The 19,089-nt window shown below is 42.9% G+C and overlaps 1 protein-coding gene across 2 annotated transcripts in view; it reads right to left on the reverse strand.

The window, feature by feature from the left end:
* Positions 1-982: 982 nt before the first annotated feature.
* The window catches only part of LOC111958400 (uncharacterized), a 345,226-nt gene continuing 327,119 nt past the window's right edge, over positions 983-19,089 (reverse strand). The window contains exons 2-7 of one of the 2 annotated variants that reach the window (XM_023979656.3): positions 17,896-18,026; positions 13,439-13,630; positions 6,496-6,645; positions 5,993-6,104; positions 5,631-5,758; positions 983-3,187 (exon numbers count right to left, since the gene is read on the reverse strand). In XM_023979656.3, coding sequence (XP_023835424.2) covers positions 2,294-3,187; positions 5,631-5,758; positions 5,993-6,104; positions 6,496-6,645; positions 13,439-13,630; positions 17,896-18,026 — 1,607 coding nt within the window. In that variant the 3' untranslated portion in view covers positions 983-2,293. Of the gene's footprint in view, positions 3,188-5,630; positions 5,759-5,992; positions 6,105-6,495; positions 6,646-10,227; positions 13,631-17,895; positions 18,027-19,089 lie in introns of those variants that run through there. The other variant, XM_070437183.1, reaches the window with a different exon arrangement.

Below are 19,089 nucleotides of genomic sequence, written 5' to 3' on the forward strand. Positions count from 1 at the left end.
CCCATTGTCGTGCCATTCATCCGCCTCCATCAACTTGTTGTTGTTATAACAAACATGATAATGCACAGCCCCATGTCGCAAGGACCTGTACACAATTCCTGGAAGCTGAAAGTGTCCCAGTTTCCATGGCCTGCATACTCACTAATTGAGTATGCATACTCATTGACAGCGTGTTCCAGTTCCCGCCAATATCCAGCAATTTCACACAACTATTGAAGAGGAATGGGACAACATTCCACAGGCCACAATCAACAGCCTGATCAACTCTATGCGAAGGAGCTGTTGTGCTGTATGAGGAAACTGGTGGTCACACCAGATACTGACTGGTTTTCTGATCCACGCCCTTACTTTTTTTAAAGGTATCTGTGACCAAGAGATGCATATCTGTATTCCCAGTCATGTTAAATCCACATTTAAATACATTTTTTGGACTGATATCCTTACATGAACTGTAACTCAGTAAAATCTTTTTAATTGTTGCATGTTGCGTTTATATTGTTGTTCAGTAAACTTGGTGTTACCTTAGATTGTAAACTGTCATGGTCCAAAAATATAGATTCAATGGTTGTAAAGATGGAGAGTGGTCTGTTTGTGATAGATGCTTTGCTTTTTTGACACCACACTCCACAAAACAAGTCCTGCAGGCTGTAGTTTGATCTTATCTTGATTATTGTCCAGTTATATGGTCAAGTGCTGCAAAGAACGACCTAGTTAAGCCCAGAACCGAGTGGCACTTTTTGCTCTTCATTGTAATCGGAGGGCTAATATCAATACTCTGCATGCCAGTCTCTCTTGTCTAAGAGTTCAGGAATGACTGCATCACTTCTTGTTTTTATAACAAACATGAATGTGTAACAAAATTCCAAATTGTTTGCATAGTGAACTTACACACAGCACGGACACACGCACACTTACCACACCAGACATACCACCATGGTTCTTTTCACAGTCCCCAGGTCCAGAACACATTCAAGGAAACGTACAGTATTATACAGAGCCGGGATTGCATGGAACTCCATTCAATTTCATACAGCGCAAGTGAACAGCAAACCTGGTTATCAAAAAACGAATAAATCAACACCTCACGACACAACGCCTCTCCCCCATGTCACCTACCTGTTGTGTGGATGTATTGACGTGTGTAACTGATTAATGCACGCACGCAAATTGTATTTTGTCTGTAATGTCTATTTCGTTGTGTTGGACCCCGGTAAGACTAGCTTTCACCATTGGTGTTGGCTAATGGGGATCCTAATAATAAAATAAAAAAATCCTCTTCATGATAACTACAGTATCTTTCAAGCTCAGAGCAGAATTGTTTAGAAATAACAGTGTGTTAGCAAGAACATAGTAGAACACAAATGTTATTACTTTATTCCATCTACATCACCTCAGTAAGGTAACTATTAAACTGTCCTTGTTCTAGCCTGAGATTACTGTCTCTGAAAACAGTTCACACAAACCCATTTCAAATGACAAGTTAACAAAGGGTTAATGAGGGGCATGTGGTTAATTACCATCCTAAACAGTTTGAAGAGCCATCCAGTCACTCTGCAATCTCAAGTACAGGTGCACATTCGTTCATGTTTAATATTTTACCCCAGTCATCACAAGACCTTAAGCCTTCAGGCTACTGACATGGTGACGTACGTCAGTATAAATACAGCTAACTTTGAGTGTGACTTGCTTTGCCTGGCTACCCAAACTCGGCCAAACGCTATGCCAAACGCTCCACAATGAGTCTGGATCTGAGTACCTCCCTGACAATTACTAAAACGCAAACACATTCTAACTATTCTGATTGGCCCCAGAAACTGATGGGTTGGGCCAAAGCCAGAACACACATGGGTAAAGCGGCATTTTGAAAATTCATCATTGGCTTTGATACTGACTGGTAAGAAATGATCATCTCAGCAGACCTGGCTTGTTATAAAAAGAGGGTGTATTTTGATCACCTATTTTTTTGTAAATAAAGGAACAGGTACAACCTGATTGTGTGTGGGGGTATTATAACAGTTATAAAAAAAGAGGGACATATTTATTATGAATAGAACATAGGTAAAACCAAATTCAGAGGGGGAATATAGTGTTACTCTTCAGTAACATGACAGTGTTTTGGCTATGCCAGCACACCAAACAACATGTCTGTATCATGTGAGAATGTGAGTTTACCCAGATTCTCAACTGAGGGACTTGGTAATCCCCCAAACTCCAGGACATTTCACATGTGAAATATAATATTTCAGCGAAATAATTGTTTCCAGATATCCCGTGTACATCTCAAGACACAATGCTATGATTTCTCCCTGTTGTGGACACTCCTATGTCTGATAAGGTAACTCAGGAATGAGAAGCTCTTGTAACATAGTTTGCACTTGAAGGGCTTCTCCTTGATGTGAATGGTCTGGTGCTTCCTCACATAGGTCGCCTTAGCAAAGCATTTCCCACATGTGGGGCAGGTGTATGGCTTTTCTTCGTCCGTCCTAATACTCGGCCTCCCACGTTGTGACCCAATGACACCAGAGGAGGTAGAAGCAGGAGCCACGACCCTCAGGGGGTTAGTGTTTGAGCTCCCTCCTTGAACTCTAGCCATTGTTTGGGTGTTGTTGGGATTGTGTGCTGTGTTATAGGCTAGGTACCTCTTGTGATGAACGCCAATCCTGGCCCTGTCTGTATTGGTGGGGTAACCATGAGGTAGCTGAGGAAGGCTAGACCCAGGTCCAGGACTTCTATGAACCCAGTCAACAGGCATTAGACAAGATCCTGAAGGAGAAGACAGACTTGCTGCTAGACTATCACCGGGGGGGTCTCCCACCACTCTCTGTGAAGGCTGAAGCCCAGGGTGACCTGCTCTGTTCATCATGGACACTGTGGTGTTTGTATCATAGGAACAGGAGGGTTTATCTCTATCAACCCCAGGCTGCAGACTGGATCCCTGACTGGAGCCTCTGTCTCTCTGATGACCACCAGGACTGTTGTTCAGTCCACCTGTCCACTGATTGTGTTCTGTGTATTGGTGGAGTCTCAGCCCCTCTCGATTCGGTCCCCGTTCCGACTCGGGAAGGAAGAGCGACGGCTCCTGATTCAGGGTCCTGATCAGGAGCCAGGGTTTGTGACCAGCCACCTCAGAGGCCCAGTCTCTCCTGCCAGCAACACCAGATATTCTCAGGTCTTCATGGACTGCAGACTGTAAACACAAATTGTACAGAAGTGCATATAAAATGTTTATTAAATAAACTTTTAGCTGTACAAACAGAAACATGACATGATAATTATTAAACGTTAACCACAGTCAAATCTGTCTCCGACACTAATGCAAGTACCTAACAGTATGGAGCCATTGGAGTTTATTATAAAAACTGTCTATATGCGTTGATTCAAGAATTAAGTTTAACGTTTTGGTTCGACTGAGATAAGGGAAACTTAGTCCCTGCAATGATACAAAAATAACCAAGTCAGTCAGCACAGAGTTCATTTTGTATTTAATTTCAACAGAATGGTCATACAATCACATAACTTTGAAGTACAGTACTTTTATTGCACAAAAACCGATAAGTGACAAAAATAATAACTTTTCTCACTATGGTAACACTTGACTTTTTCTGTAAATCTGGTAACCTCACTTTGATAAAATGTTAGAATACTTTGGAAAAGGTTCAACGTTACACACATCTTCATGTCAAGTAAACACAAATTAAGGCACTATAATTTCCTCATTATAAAACACCAGCATCAAACAATAGGTCAGGGTTGTCACTTTTCAATAGTGTAGAATTTTTACAGACAGCATCACACCAACCATCACTACATCATCTACTCTGCTTCATCATACTCATTCTTTCCTCAATTCACCTACATTACATGTCACTATACTCTATACATGGGCCGTGTGCATTTTTTGCTGGTGTATCCAGAGGTACATCTCATTCCGAAATCATGGGCATTAATATGGAGATGGTCCCCCCTTTGCTGCTATAACAGCCTCCTCTCTTCTGGGAAGGCTTTCCACTAGATGAGGAACATTTCTGCAGGGACTTGTTTCCATTCAGCCACAAGACCATAAGTGAGGTCAGGCACTGATGTTGGGCGATTAGGCCTGGCTCGCAGTCGGCGTTCCAATTCATCCCAAAGGTGTTCGCTGGGGTTGAGGTCATGGCTCTGTGCAGGCCAGTCAAGKTCTTCCATACCGATCGATAAACCATTTCTGTATGGACCTCGCTTTGTGCACGGGGGCATTGTCCTGCTGGAACAGGAAAGGGCCTCAAACTGTTGCCACAAAGTCTAGAATGTCATCAATGTATGCTGTAGTGTTAAGATTTCCCTTCACTGGAACTAAGGGGCCTAGCCCGAACCATGAAAAACAGCCCCAGACCATTATTCCTCCTCCACCGAACTTTACAGTTTCCACTATGCATTGGGGCAGGAAGCGTTCTCCTGGCATCCACCAAACCCAGATTCGTCCGTCGGACTGCCAGATGGTAAAGTGTGATTCATCCCTCCAGAGAACGCGTTTCCACTGCTCCAGAGTCCAATGGCGGCGAGCTTTACACGACTCCAGCAGACGCTTGGCATTGTGCATGGTGATCTTAGACTTGTGTGCGGCTGCTCGGCCATGGAAACCCATTTCATGAATCCCCCGATGGAACAGTTCTCGTGCTGACGTTGCTTCCAGAGGCAGTTTGGAACTCGGTAGTGAGTGTTGCAACTGAGGACAGATTATTTTTATGCACTTCAGCACACGGTGGCCCCGTTCTGTGAACTTGTGTGGCCTACTACTACTACTACTTCGCTGCTGAACCTAGACGTTTCCACTTCACAATAACAGCGCTTACAGTTTACCGGGGCAGCTCTGGCAGGGCAGACATTTGACGAATTGACATTTTGGAAAGGTGGCATCTTATGACAGTGCCACGTTGAAAGTCACTGAGCTCTTACGTAAGGCCATTCTACTGCCAATGTTTGTCTATGGAGGTTGCATGGCTGTGTGCTCGATTTTATACACCTGTCATAACGGGTGTGGCTGAAATAGCCTAATCCACTAATTTGAATGGGTGTCTACATACTTTTGTATATATAGTGTAGCTCCTCTGAAAACTTGCAGTACCTACATGCGAACGGCCTCTCTCTCGTGGGGACCTTCAGGTGCATTTTCAGCTGGTCGTGCTGATGGGAAAACCATTCCTCACACATTCCTAAGGGTTTCTCCTGTGTGGACTTCCAGGTGCCTCTTCAGGTTGGACGAGTGTGAAAAACTGGCCTGGCATAGTTGACAGCCTAACCAGGGAGTGTCTGTGCTGTTGCAGGGTCCATGTTCCAGTTGATAGATGCTATAGAAGGCAGGCTGAAGGCAGCATCTGTTAGGGGGTTAACCTGAGGCGCCATCAGTCTCTCAATCACAACTATAAGAGCAGGACGGAGAATCGCTAGCTGAGTCTGTGTCTGTTCTCTCCCGCCGCATACCAACCTCCTTGTCCCCGCAGGCCAAATCTATGCATCGCTCTGGTCTCAGCCAGTCTGTTGTCATGGAGACTAAATTCGGTTGGTGTTTTGTGTTCGACAGTCTGTTTCTGGTTGTGGTTAACAGTGTTGTTCCCCAGCCCAGAGTTGAAGACGCTGTCCCATCCACTGACCTCCACTATGTCGCCTCTAGTCCTGGCCTGCTCAGTGATGTCGTCCCCCGGGCCATTGACTGCACCCGTCTGGGTCTGGGAATCCAAGATGACTGCCCAGTCCCCTCTGTTAGCCTCTGGCCAAACATCTACAGGAAGAGGTTAGAAAATAGACTAAAAACATGGAAAATAACTCTACATAAATTGAGTTTTTTTTGTCAATTACCTGGTCAAGTTCATACATTATAATGTGTGTTTTTCTATGTAAACATAATTTGTATTGATTTCATTTTATGGATGAAGACAAGAACAATAGCCAGGTGCATCACTATTCCCATTGAAGATTTATTACTGTATGTAGGTTATATTTATTTCTCCCTTACCTTGGTCCCCCATCTTTAGCCCACTCAGCAGGTCAATGCTCTCTGGTCCGTCCTCTATTTTCTCCTCTTTGACCAGCAGCAGATCAGGCTTCCCATCCTCCATGTCTACTGACTGTAAGAGATACAGAGTGAGAGGATGTTGGATCAAGAAATCTGATATGAACACCCTGCTATGGAGCATCTTCTGATTGGGCAATGAGGATTGCTATGAGTACTATGCAAACATGTTAGTTGATTTGATACTATGCAAATGTACTAATGACTTGATTACTTGACACTTAATGGTTTGGTCATTCAAAGTCATGGTCCCACACTTAAGACAAAATGTAGTGCCTCATAGTAAGAGTGCCTATCAAGGATCAGGTCCCCACCTTTCTATAGTCTTACTCATTATTATCTAAAGGGTTTAAACTGATCCTAGATCAGCACTCCTACTTTGAGAGGCTTTGTGGATACAGGCCCTGACCTAATACCATTCAGACAGTAGTTCACAGTGGGCTCACCTCAGTGAGACTGTGTGTGGTCCTGTGCTGCTCAGCTGGTTCCTCTGTGGGTTCAGGAGGAGGTGTAGTCTGGTTTTCCTCCTCAGTGTTCCCTAAACCCTCTTCATACCCCTCCTCCTTCACCAGTAGCACCTCTGGACCCTCTTCCTCCTTGAAAACACAGACGATACAGATTACACAGACATACACTCCCTCAGGTACATACACACAGATAATAAACACACTTTCAACATGGAGTCTTTACCCATCCCCACTAGGTTTGAGTCCTATACTGTAGTTACAGAATGACTTCATTGTTGTTAAACCCATCACGGTGGACATAAATATGTTGTTGTGGGTAAAAACAAGTCAGCTATGATAAGTAAAAAGTCATCAGTCAAACCTGACTAAACTATTTTGACGTGTACAGTAGGTGTTTGTTAGTGTGTGGGTATGTGTAGGTATATTTAGTAAGTTTATAATGGTTATAAAGCGATGTGTGTATGCAGAATAGGGTGAGATCAGATGTGATGTATACTCAAGAGAGTCTCAATGAAAGTCTTAGAATGAAGAGTCCCATTTTGTGTTTATTAAACAGAAACAAGTTTTAAATACACCATATGAAAACCACACATACACGTTTCTCTGCGTGCCTGGCAGACATCTTATCTTGGATGACGGCCCGCCACCTCAAGTTCAACCTCGAACAAGATGGAGCTGCTTATCCTCCTGGGGAAGGCCTGCCCGCTCCAAGACCTCTCCATCATGGTTGACAACTCCACGGTGTCCCCCTCTCAGAGTGCAAGAATATCAAAGCAATGACTCGCTCCTGCAGGTTCATGCTCTACAACATCTGTAAAGTACGACCCTTCCTCACACAGGAAGCTGCAGGTCCTAATCCAGGCTGTGGTCATCTCCTGTTTACACAACTGCAAATCTCTGTTGGCTGGCCTCCCTGCTTGTGCCATCAAACCCCTGCAACTTATCTAGTACGCCGCAACTTCCCAAGTTCTCCCACGTCACCCCGCTCACTCCACTCGCTTTCAGTCAAAGCTTGCATCCACTAAATACAGCAAGGCGAATTGCCCCTCCCTACCTTCATGCTTATGCTCAAACCCTACACCCCAAATCGATCACTCCGCCACCTCTGGTGTCATGGCCATCCCACCCCGGCGGGGGGGGGGGGGTCAGCTCCCGTTCAGCCCAGTCAAAATTCTTCTCTGTCCTGGCACCCTATTGGTGGAATCAGCTTCCCCCTGAAGCTAGGACAGAAGAGTCCCTGCTCATCTTTCGAAAATGTCTAAAACCCTTCCTCTTCAAAGAATATCTTAAATGAATCCCCTGGCACTGATCCCCAATGTTTTAGCCCTCCACCGTTAAAATATAAATAAGAAATAAGTGAAAGAAAAAGGACAGAGCCCTCCACACGACCAATCAGAGCTCTCCACATGACCTCGCCAATCAGTCTTGAGAGAGACAGGGAGCGCTTGGTGACTTCTTGGTAAGTAAGTTCTGTCTCGTATGACTTCTGTGTACATGTCAAACAGATCAAGAGATACAGTGCCTTCAGAAAGTATTCATACCTCTTGACTTATTCCCCCAAAAATTGTGTTACAGCCTGAATTCAAAATGGATTAAATAGATTTTGTCTCGCACATCTACACGTCATACCCCATAATGAGTGCGAAAGAGAAGTGAAAACATGTTTGTAGACATTTTTGCCAGTTTATTGAAAATGAAATCTCATTTACATAGGTATTCACACCCCTGAGTCAATACATGTTAGAATCCCATTTGGCAGCGATACAGCTGAGTCTTTCTGGGTAAGTCTCTAAGAGCTTTCCACATCTGGATTTTGCAACATTTGTTCATAATTTTTTTCTAAATTCTTCAAGCTCCGTCAACTTGGTTGTTGATCACTGCAAGACAACCATTTTCAGGTCTTGCCCTATATTGTAGATTTGGCATTGTGTTTCAGGTTATTGCCCTGCTGAAAGGTGAAATCTTCTCCCAGTGGCTGGTGGAAAGCAGACTGAACCAGGTTTTCCTCTAGGATTGTGCCTGTGGTTAGCTTCATTCCGTTTCTTTTTATCCCGAAACTCCCCAGTCCTTCACAATTACAAGCATACTGATAACATGATTCAGCCACCACTATGCTTGAAAATATGGAGAGTGGTACTCAGTAATGTGTTGATTTTCCTCAAACATAACACTTTGTATTCAGGACAAAAAGGACAGTTTTTTTTGCAGGATTACTTTAGTGCCTTGTTGCAAACAGGATGCATGATTTGATAAAAAATAATTCTGTACAGGCTTCCTTTTCACTCTGTCAATTAGGTTAGTATTGTGGAGTAACTACAATGTTGTTGAACCATCCTCAGTTTTTCATCGATCACAGCCATTAAACTCTGTAATTGACCTGATGGTGAAATCCCTGAGTGTTTTCCTTCCTCTCCGGAAACTGAGTTAAAAAGGACGCCTGGATCTTTGTAGAAACTGGGTGTACTGAGTGTATACCATCCAAAGTGTAATTAATAACTTCACCATGCTCAAAGGGATATTCAATGTCTGCTCTTTTTTTTTTTTTACCCATCTACCAATAGGTGCCCTTCTTTGCGAGGTATTGGTAAACATCCCTGGTCTTTGTGGTTGAGTCGGTGTTTGAAATTCACTGCTCAAATGAGGGACCTGGATGATAATTCTATCTGTGGGGTACAGCGATGAGGTAGTCATGTTAAACACTATCATTGTACACAGAGTAATCCTTGCAATTTATTACGTGACTTTATTATGTACTCATGAACTTATTTAGGCTTGCCATAACAAAAGAGTTAAATACTTATTTGCTCAAGACATTCAGCTCTGATCCAATTCTGATTGGAGTAGTTGTTTGATATGTGTGTGATTATTATTTATTTTTTTACTTGTCCATTTGGACAACTTAAATCTATATTCTACTTGTCCCAGTATTTTTTACTATTTCTTTTACTTTTCCCAGACAAGGACAAGCGTTAAAGAGCAACTGCCCCTAAAAAGCAACTAATCCCTTTGAAAACAGCCGATGTGGTATTGATATGAGTCAGAAACATTTATTCTCGTGTCAAAATTGACTACAGTGTAATAAGTAGGATAATTTTGGTCATTAAGTCAACCTCGTCTAAAACGGAGTTTAGAACCTCATCTTAAAAATTAATTAAAAATGTTAAATCTTTTCACCTTTTGGTCTTAATTTAAGATTATGGTTAGGCAAAAGTTTAGCATTGTGGTAAAGGTTAGGTTTAAAATTACATTTTAATAAGATAAATTGTAGCAATAGGCTGGGTTTCTGACTTTGTGGCTGTGGTAACGACCTAGAATTAGCTTGACCCAAGTTACTACCCTTGTGACACAGACGGCTTCATCAACAATGGTAACGTGTGTTATGTAAAAAGTTGTATTACAAAAATACCCGGTTTGATAAACTAGTTGGTTAATTACCCAGCCAATCAGATACAAGTAGATCATTTTGGTTGTGAAGTGAATTATCAAAAGAGTTCTAATTTCTTTATAACAAAATGCAATTAACCCCTTGGCTGTCTATCGTATCACACACCACCTCATAACATGAGGAAGTAAACTGTTTATAAGGATTGCCTGCTGCAGTTGTTTGAGAAATGTCCAGTTTGCAGCCGAACATCCAACATAGAGAAGACCAGCAAGGGGACCCTCAGCATCACGCAGACGTTCCCTCGCTGTGAGCATTCCTATAAACGGAACAGGGAGGACACTTAAATCAGGTTGGTCAAATTTGACCTGGTCAAAAAGGTCAAAACAGTTTTGAGATTTTTTCCCCCCAATTCACCATCATAACCTAGCCTGGTGGAACCAGCCTGATCGCTGCGTTTACCATTCTATTTCACGTCACATATCATGATATCTGAAGTGAAATAGAAAGGCATACTCAGCGATCAGGTTGGTTCCACCGCGCTAATCATAACCTCCATTGATAATGTAATCAGTGCTCTGCGTGTGTTTGTATCAGTGGAGGCTGCTGAGTGGAGGACGACTCATAATAATGGCTGGAACGGCGCGAATGGAATTGCATCAAACACATGGAAACCATGCGTTTGATGTATTTGATACCATTCCACTGATTCCGCTCCAGCTGTTACCATGAACACGTCCTCTCCAATTAAGGTGCCACCAACCTCCTGTGGTTTGTATGTGACCGATCAGTATTTTGATGAGGGTCCAGGAGCTGATCTACGCTGGCAAAGACCTCACCTCCAGCCTCACCTCGTTTTCTCAACAACGATTGTCGATGGGTAGACGAGAATTAGGTAGGTTTAGTCTGACCTGATCAAACTTCAACATAGGATAGGTGATATCTGACACACACAGATACTAACTGCCATTGGTAATAGAACAGTGATTGTGTATATGTTCACAGCTGCATCTATGGAGCCAGCACTTGGGAGACTTGCAAGATGACGTGATGGAGTCCTGACCTACAGACAGGCTTGATACTGACGTCTCTGAATGGAGAGAGACCTGGCACTCGGCATAAAAATGTTACTAGACAACTTTTACTTGTATTGTCTTTTTTTATTATTGAATTAAACGGTATCAGTCAATATGTGGAAGGAGAAACCCTGTGTATTCTGCACCAGGATCAGGGAACTCCTGTTGTATACGGGACACAACACAGAAAGGTATGACCACTGATATGTTTGCCAAGGCAGCCCCATTACCACCAGACAAAATGCAGATAGGCAGAGTATCAGTATTGGCTGGGAATGACAATTAAAGGTCAAAGGTTCACACTGTTATATCAGCAGAACACTGCTTCTATGGTATTATGTAAAGGGTTGTTTATTCTACATGGACCCGTTACTACATTTGAAAGTTATCAAGATACTTCGTTTAGAATATTTACATAAATTTAGCAATCACATTCTTGTCGTGTTTTTTTTTTTTTTTTTTTTTTACACTGTAGGCTACTGACCTATTCAAAGCTTCCTTCAGCATCCCACTATACACCTGCCTGTAGTTATTGAACTCAACAAGCAGGAGATTGGTTTGTTTGTTGTGATTGAGAGGAGGGGGGGGGGGGGGCTGCAGGCAAGGTTCTGACACATTGATGTGTCGTGGTTGTAGCAAGGACACACCCAAATAAAAATACACCCTCAAGCCAACTTACATTCGGCTTCTGTCATGGCCGCCAGCATTTCTTGGGGAGCAAGCCAAAGAGCGAGACGAAATCTGCGGGTGCAATTCCCCCTTAATGTCGAGCTCTGATTTACTACGACTTTGATATGTGGTTCTCACCCAGCCATCTTAAGATTAATTAACTAATTGTAAGTCGCTCTGGATAAGAGCATCTGCTAAATTACTTAAATGTAATGTCTCAGCTAAAACTCTGCACGAACTTGATACACTCCATTCATTTTCTCATTAAAAGTATCTGGGGGAAAAAATTAAGTAGTTGAATGGTAGTAATGAAATAGGCATTTGTGAACATCATATAGCAGAGTACAAACACAATATGTAACAGTCTTATTAAGCTTATATACTATGTAGAAAACATTAGGAATACTCATTCTTTCCTTGACAGACTGACCAGGTGAAAGCTATGACTCCTTACTTAAATACACATCAATCAGTGTAGATGAAGGGGAGGAGACAGGTCAAAGAATTTTTAAGCCTTGAGACATGGATTGTGTATGTGTGCCATTGAGGGTCAATGGGAAAGACGAATTGAGGCTGTTCTTAATGTTTTGTACACTCAGTGTATGCCTTATATATATCACACAACATCTGTATGCAATATTCTACCCAGGAATATTCAACACTGAAATCTGTTACTCTCGTTATTCCAAATGCATCTGTGGATCTTAAAAAAAAAGAAATCTTTGTCTTTAATGCAGGGTTTGATCTAAATGTCAGAAGCTATCGAGTGGAATGGTTATTTTCTATGTTATAGAGTAAAATGTTTTTTCTGCTGGTGTAGCCTGAGGTAGCTCCTCTCTGAGAACCTCTTCCCGCAGTGTGTACAAGCAAACGGTCTCTCTCCCTTGTGGACCTTCAGGTGCATCTTCAGGTTGCCAGCCAGAGAGAACCTCTTCTCACACTGGGGGCATGTAAAGGGTTTCTCCCCTGTGTGGACCCTCTGGTGTCTCTTCAGGTCACCAGACTGGGAAAACCTCTTCTCACACTGGGGGCAGCTGAAGGGTTTCACCCCTGTGTGGACCCTCTGGTGGATCTCCACCTTCTGGGGGCAGCTGAAGCCTTTGTTACAGAACATGCAGAGGAACCGTTTATCTTTACTATTGCCTGAAGTTGGTCCCCCTCCCCACGCCTTGGCCCTTTGATCCTCTGAGTTCAATACCTGATTGAAAAGGACACAGCCATGTGAATCGGAAGGTGCCAATGATGTGGACACTGGGTCGCGATCCCTGAAAGCGTGTAAAGGGGAGTTGGTGGCGACAATTTGATTTGTCTCTAAGATTCCCCTGTAATCTAAGAAATCTCTGCCTTGTGAGTGTCCTTCTACATTCCATGTCAGAGGAGCGTCGCCCTCCTCTTTCACCTCATCTACCACTGTAACCTCCCCTTTCTTATCTAGGCACCCTTCAGAGTATACACTACTACTGTACTGGTTCCAGTACCCTCTAGACAGATCAGTCTGTGTCTCTAAACCCAAGGATATGTTGCCAGGGTCCATCTCTGTAGCGTAAGAACAAGACGGATTATCACCGCCAGAGAGTAACGCGTCACCATCACCACGGGAATAAACCATCCTCTGGCTCTGGTGAAATACCGGTAAATACTCTGCGCCAGGAGCAGGAGGACAGCCCAGTTTCCCCAGCCCTAGTCTGTCTGGGTCTGATCTGTGGTCAGATCCTGTGGATAATAGCCTTTGTGTTACAGTTAAAGTCTCTGTATCTGTCTCTGACTTGAGGACGGCGTTCGGCGTTCCACTGACCTCCGTGATGCTGTGTCCGGTCCTGGGCTTGGGTGACGCGGCAGTTGTGAGGTCCTCCATGGCTACAGGAGGTGCCACTGTAGCCACTGCTCCAGTCTGGATGTCTCCGCTGTGCCGTGGGTCCTCTCCTTCAGTCCTCTCCTTCTTGACCAGAGACGATCCTTCAGGACCTGCAGCCTCTGCATCTGCAGACTGACACAAGAGAGGAGGTTATTATTGCTACATCAGTTGTTTTGGATAACAATGCCGTAGAGAAGTCTCACAAGCTCCCCTATGCCTGATAAATTAGGATGTACATGTAAGCAAATTGGGATATGGGATATGTTCCGAGATTCATCTGATGGCATTCAGGAGTCGTCTCCACAGTGGCCATACGAACGTATCCAAACCAAAAAAACATTGATTACATACAATATCTGCGCTGGGATAAAGGCTAGAGCTACTGCTTACATGGATGGGACACGGACACATACAAGAAAGCTGGCTATGAGCTTGGATGAGACATTAAAACATGCAAAAGGACAATATAGGAGGAAGGTGGAATCCTATTACACCGGCTCCGGTGCTCGTCGTATGTGGCAGGGCTCGCAGATGATTACGGATTACAAAGGGAAACCCAGCTGTGAGACACCCAGTGATGCAGAACTTCCAAAAGAGCTAAATACCTTTCATGCTCACGTCGAGGAATACAACACTAAGTCTTGTGTGAAAACCCCAGTTGTTCCAGATGACTGATTGATCTCGCTCTTCGTTGCTGATGTGAGTAAAACTTTTAAACAGGTCAACAGTCGCAAGGCCTCCGGGCCAGACGAAATACCAGGGCGTGTTCTCAAAGCATGCACAGACCAGTTTACAAGTGTCTTCAGACATTTTCCTTCCCAGTCTGTAATCCCAACATGTTTCAAGCTGACCACCATTGTCTCTGTTCCCAAGAACTCCAAGGTTACCTGCCTAAATGACTACCGTCCTGTAGCACTCACATCTGTAATTATGAAGTGCTTTAAAAGGCTGGCCATGACACACATAAACACCATCATCCCAGACCACCTGGACCCACTCCAATTCACATACCACTCCAACAGATCCACAGATGACGCAATCTCAATTGCACTTCACACTGACGTCTCCCACCTGAACAAGATGGGAAATAACTATGTGAGGATGTGGTTCATAGACTACAGCTCAGCATTCAACAACATAGTCCCCTCCAAGATAATCCCCAAACTGGGGACCCTGGGACTAGAGACCTTCATGGGTCTAAAAAGTTGGACCCTTTCCGAATTGGACCTGGGGCTTATCCATCCAGACCTGATATGCATAAATAATTTTTTAATATAAAGACCCGTTCCGAACTAATAGCTGCCATAGCTAGGTTATTTATCATCCAATAGGATTTCATAGTGGCTACCTGTCTTGACTGCATCAAACCGGGAGAAGCTAGTTAAGCTAGCTAGGCTGCATGCACTTTCTCATCCTACAGTTACAAACAAAAATAACTCCATTCAGAATATTAAGTAGCAGCCTACCTGTTGGCTCTTGGTCGTTGTAGCCTATCCTTGTCCTTCAACTTTTAATTCCAGCATTTTAATTCCATCTTCTATTGATTAGATAACTCCTAACTTTTGCCCCACACAGAGAGACTATGACTGTAACCTACTGCCGCTTTGATGACTTATGTTTGACCAACAAGTTACATGCGCCACCTTCGTGAAAAGCAAAGAGCAGATGCATACATTTCTCTCTCTCTCCACAGCAGTCACATTTGGATCCTTCAGGACAAGTCAGTTAAAATTACACATACCCGAGACCCGTGACAATTTCAGATCCGACCCAGACCAGTGACATTATTTAGAATTCTGGATCTCGACCCGCTCGGATGTTCAGGTACAGGTGGATCCGTGACGACCTCTACCTGGAACTGAACACCTTCCTCTGCACCTGGATCCTGGCCTTCCTGACGGGCCAGCCCCATGTGGTGAGGGTAGGCAACAACACCTCTGCCACGCTGACTCTCAAAGTAATATTTTTTTCTTAAAAAAGGTAGGGGTTAAAATTAACACCCCTAAAGATTCTTAGAAATAAAGTAGTCACAAGTTTAGTATTTAGTCCTATATTCCTAGCAAACAATTACTACATCAAGCTTGTAACCCTACATACTTGCTGGAGGCATTTGCAGTTAGTTTTGGTTGTGTTTCAGATTATTTTGTGCCAGAAAGAAATAAATGGTAAATAATGTATTGTAATTATGGAGTCACATTCATTGTAAATAAGAATATAATATGTTTATAAACACTTCTACATTTATGTGGATGCTACCAGGATTCTCTGAGCAATTGTATTAGTATAAAATAATATAATCCCCCCCCCCCCCAAATAATGTTGCAGACAATACAACTCAGTATTTTTTTTATAGAGTCAGTATTGCTCATCTTTATCAAGGGTGTCAATCATTTCAGACCCCACTGTAAATACACACACTCAAACTAAAACGGACACTCACACACACCAAGTTAACGACAACATTTTACACTTTACACATATTCTGCTGCTACTCTGTTCTCTTAATAATAATAATAATATTATTATCTCTCCTGATGCCGTGTCACTTTACCCCGCCTTCATGTACATACTACACCTCAAATATCTTGTACCTGCACACTGATCTGGTACTGGTACTCCCTGTACAGTGGGGCAAAAAAGTATTTAGTCAGCCACCAATTGTGCAAGTTCTCCCACTTAAAAAGATGAGAGAGGCCTCATAGGTACACTTCAACTATGACAGACAAAATGAGAAAAAAAAATCCAGAAAATCACATTGTAGGATTTTTTATGAATTTATTTGCAAATTATGGTGGAAAATAAGTATTTGGTCATCTACAAACAAGCAAGATTTCTGTCTCTCACAGACCTGTAACAACTTCTTTAAGAGGCTCCTCTGTCCTCCACTCGTTACCTGTATTAATGGCACCTGTTTGAACTTGTTATCCGTATAAAAGACACCTGTCCACAACTCAAAGCAGGTCACTACTCTCCTCCACTATGGCCAAGACCAAAGAGCTGTCAAAGGACACCAGAAAAAGAATTGTAGACCTGCACCAGGCTGGGAAGACTGAATCTGCAATAGGTAAGCAGCTTGGTTTGAAGAAATCAACTGTGGGCAATTATTAGGAAATGGAAGACATACAAGACCACTGATAATCTCCCTCGATCTGGGGCTCCACGCAAGATCTCACCCCGTGGGGTCAAAATGATCACAAGAACGGTGAGCAAAAATCCCAGAACCACACGGGGGGACCTAGTGAATGACCTGCAGAGAGCTGGGACCAAAGTAACAAAGCCTACCATCAGTAACACACTACGCCGCCAGAGACTCAAATCCTGCAGTGCCAGACGTGTCCCCTGCTTAAGCCAGTACATGTCCAGGCCCGTCTGAAGTTTGCTAGAGAGCATTTGGATGATCCAGAAGAAGATTGGAGAATGTCATATGGTCAGATGAAACCAAAATAGAACTTTTTGGTAAAAACTAAACTCGTCGTGTTTGGAGGACAAAGAATGCTGAGTTGCATCCAAAGAACACCATACCTACTGTGAAGCATGGGGGGAAACATCATGCTTTGGGGCTGTTTTTCTGCAAAGGGACCAGGACGACTGATCCGTGTAAAGGAAAGAATGAATGGGGCCATGTATCGTGAGATTTTGAGTGAAAACCTCCTTCCATCAGCAAGGGCATTGAAGATGAAATTGGCTGGGTCTTTCAGCAGACAATGATCCCAAACACACCGCGGACAACGAAGGAGTGGCTTCGTAAGAAGCATTTCAAGGTCCTGGAGTGCCTAGCCAGTCTCCAGATCTCAACCCCATAGAAAATCTTTGGAGGGAGTTGAAAGTCCGTGTTGCCCAGCAACAGCCCCAAAACATCACTGCTCTAGAGGAGATCTGCATGGAGGAATGGGCCAAAATACCAGCAACAGTGTGTGAAAACCTTGTGAAGACTTACAGAAAACGTTTGACCTCTGTCATTGCCAACAAAGGGTATATAAAAAGGATTGAGATAAACTTTTGTTATTGACCAAATACTTATTTTCCACCATAATTTGCAAATAAATTCATAAAAAATCCTACAATGTGATTTTCTGGATTTTTTCCCCTCATTTTGTCTGTCATAGTTGAAGTGTACCTATGATGAAAATTACAGGCCTCTCTCATCTTTTTAAGTGGGAGAACTTGCACAATTGGTGGCTGACTAAATACTTTTTTGCCCCACTGTATATAGCTCCATTCTAGCATATTGTACTCTCTTGTGTTACTATTTTCATGGTAAAGTCTACACCCGTTGTATTCGGCGCATGTGATAAATAAAATGTTATTTGATTTTAATAGCTGAGTGGACCCTTTCTGAAATAAACAGGCCACATGTGATGTACTGTAATTACTAAATGTTACACTATAACACTAACCTCTATCACGAGAACATGCTGGGTTGAGGTTCCACTCCCCTCATCAACTGTGATTGGTGGGTCATCTCTCCATGTATTGTGTACCGCTGGCTTCACAAAGCTCCTGTGGCCTCCAGTGAGATGTCCTTCACCTGAGAGAGTGATTGGGGGAAAAGAGGTGGTTAGGTACTGTCAATGTTCAACACTATATTGTAGACTATTGACACTGTCTACAATTGGCAAGGATGCAAGATAATCAATAAATAGTTATGAGAAGTGTTATGTTCCATGCATCACATTCTTTTTATTTAGTATGACAATAGGAAAGTCAGTAAATCAAGAATCTGGTTAGAATTTGATACGGGCCATCCCCAAATCTGGCTTCCCTACTTCTTACTTAAACTGCATACTGTATACTAATCATACTATTTAAAATGTACTGTTTAGTAAAAATGAATGCCCTAAACAACAAATACCAATTTACTAGGTTCATCCATACTGTCAATGCTTCATCTAATGCGCAATTGCGCTGTTCTCCGCCATTCGTTTATTTTGGTAGCACATCCCATATTTGATTATCAGCTATTTTTGCCTACTAAAATGCCTACTATTTATCGGATTTTATGTGACGAGACAAACAATGGACGCTATGCGAGAGGTCTATACTGAACAAAAATATAAAAACGCAAAATGCAACAATTTCAAAGATTTACAGTTCATATAAGGACATCAGTAAATGGAAATAAATGCATTAGGCCCTAATCTATCGATTTCACATGACTGGGAATACAGATATGCATCTGTTGGTCTCTGCTCTGCCGAGTCTGTATTGTGCAAGCCGGGAATTTTGTGATTGATGTTTATTTTTGTATTTATTTTTTCAAGCGTAAACTACCAGAATTCAGTGGCTACAGGCATAGAATCGATAAAAGCTAAATACCCGTGAATTTAAAATGTGTCCCATCCATCTTGCTGTGCAGGTGGCTAGCAGGAAGCTCACTGTCTCAGCCTCGGCTAATTATTTGCTGGAAACGGTGCAGTTTACCCTCCCATCACTAGAGTAACTCATCAAGACCAAACATAACATTGCAATGTAACCCAACTCAGGTGTAGCCCTACCTTAGAAGTAAGCTGTGTTTTTAGACTTGTAGGGCAACCTTCTAACCTACAGTTCAGACTTAGTGAGAAATGTGTGTCTGTGTTAGGCTGTGTGTG

Source organism: Salvelinus sp. IW2-2015, linkage group LG34 (assembly GCF_002910315.2).
Source record: "Salvelinus sp. IW2-2015 linkage group LG34, ASM291031v2, whole genome shotgun sequence".
Classification (NCBI taxonomy): domain Eukaryota; kingdom Metazoa; phylum Chordata; class Actinopteri; order Salmoniformes; family Salmonidae; genus Salvelinus; species Salvelinus sp. IW2-2015.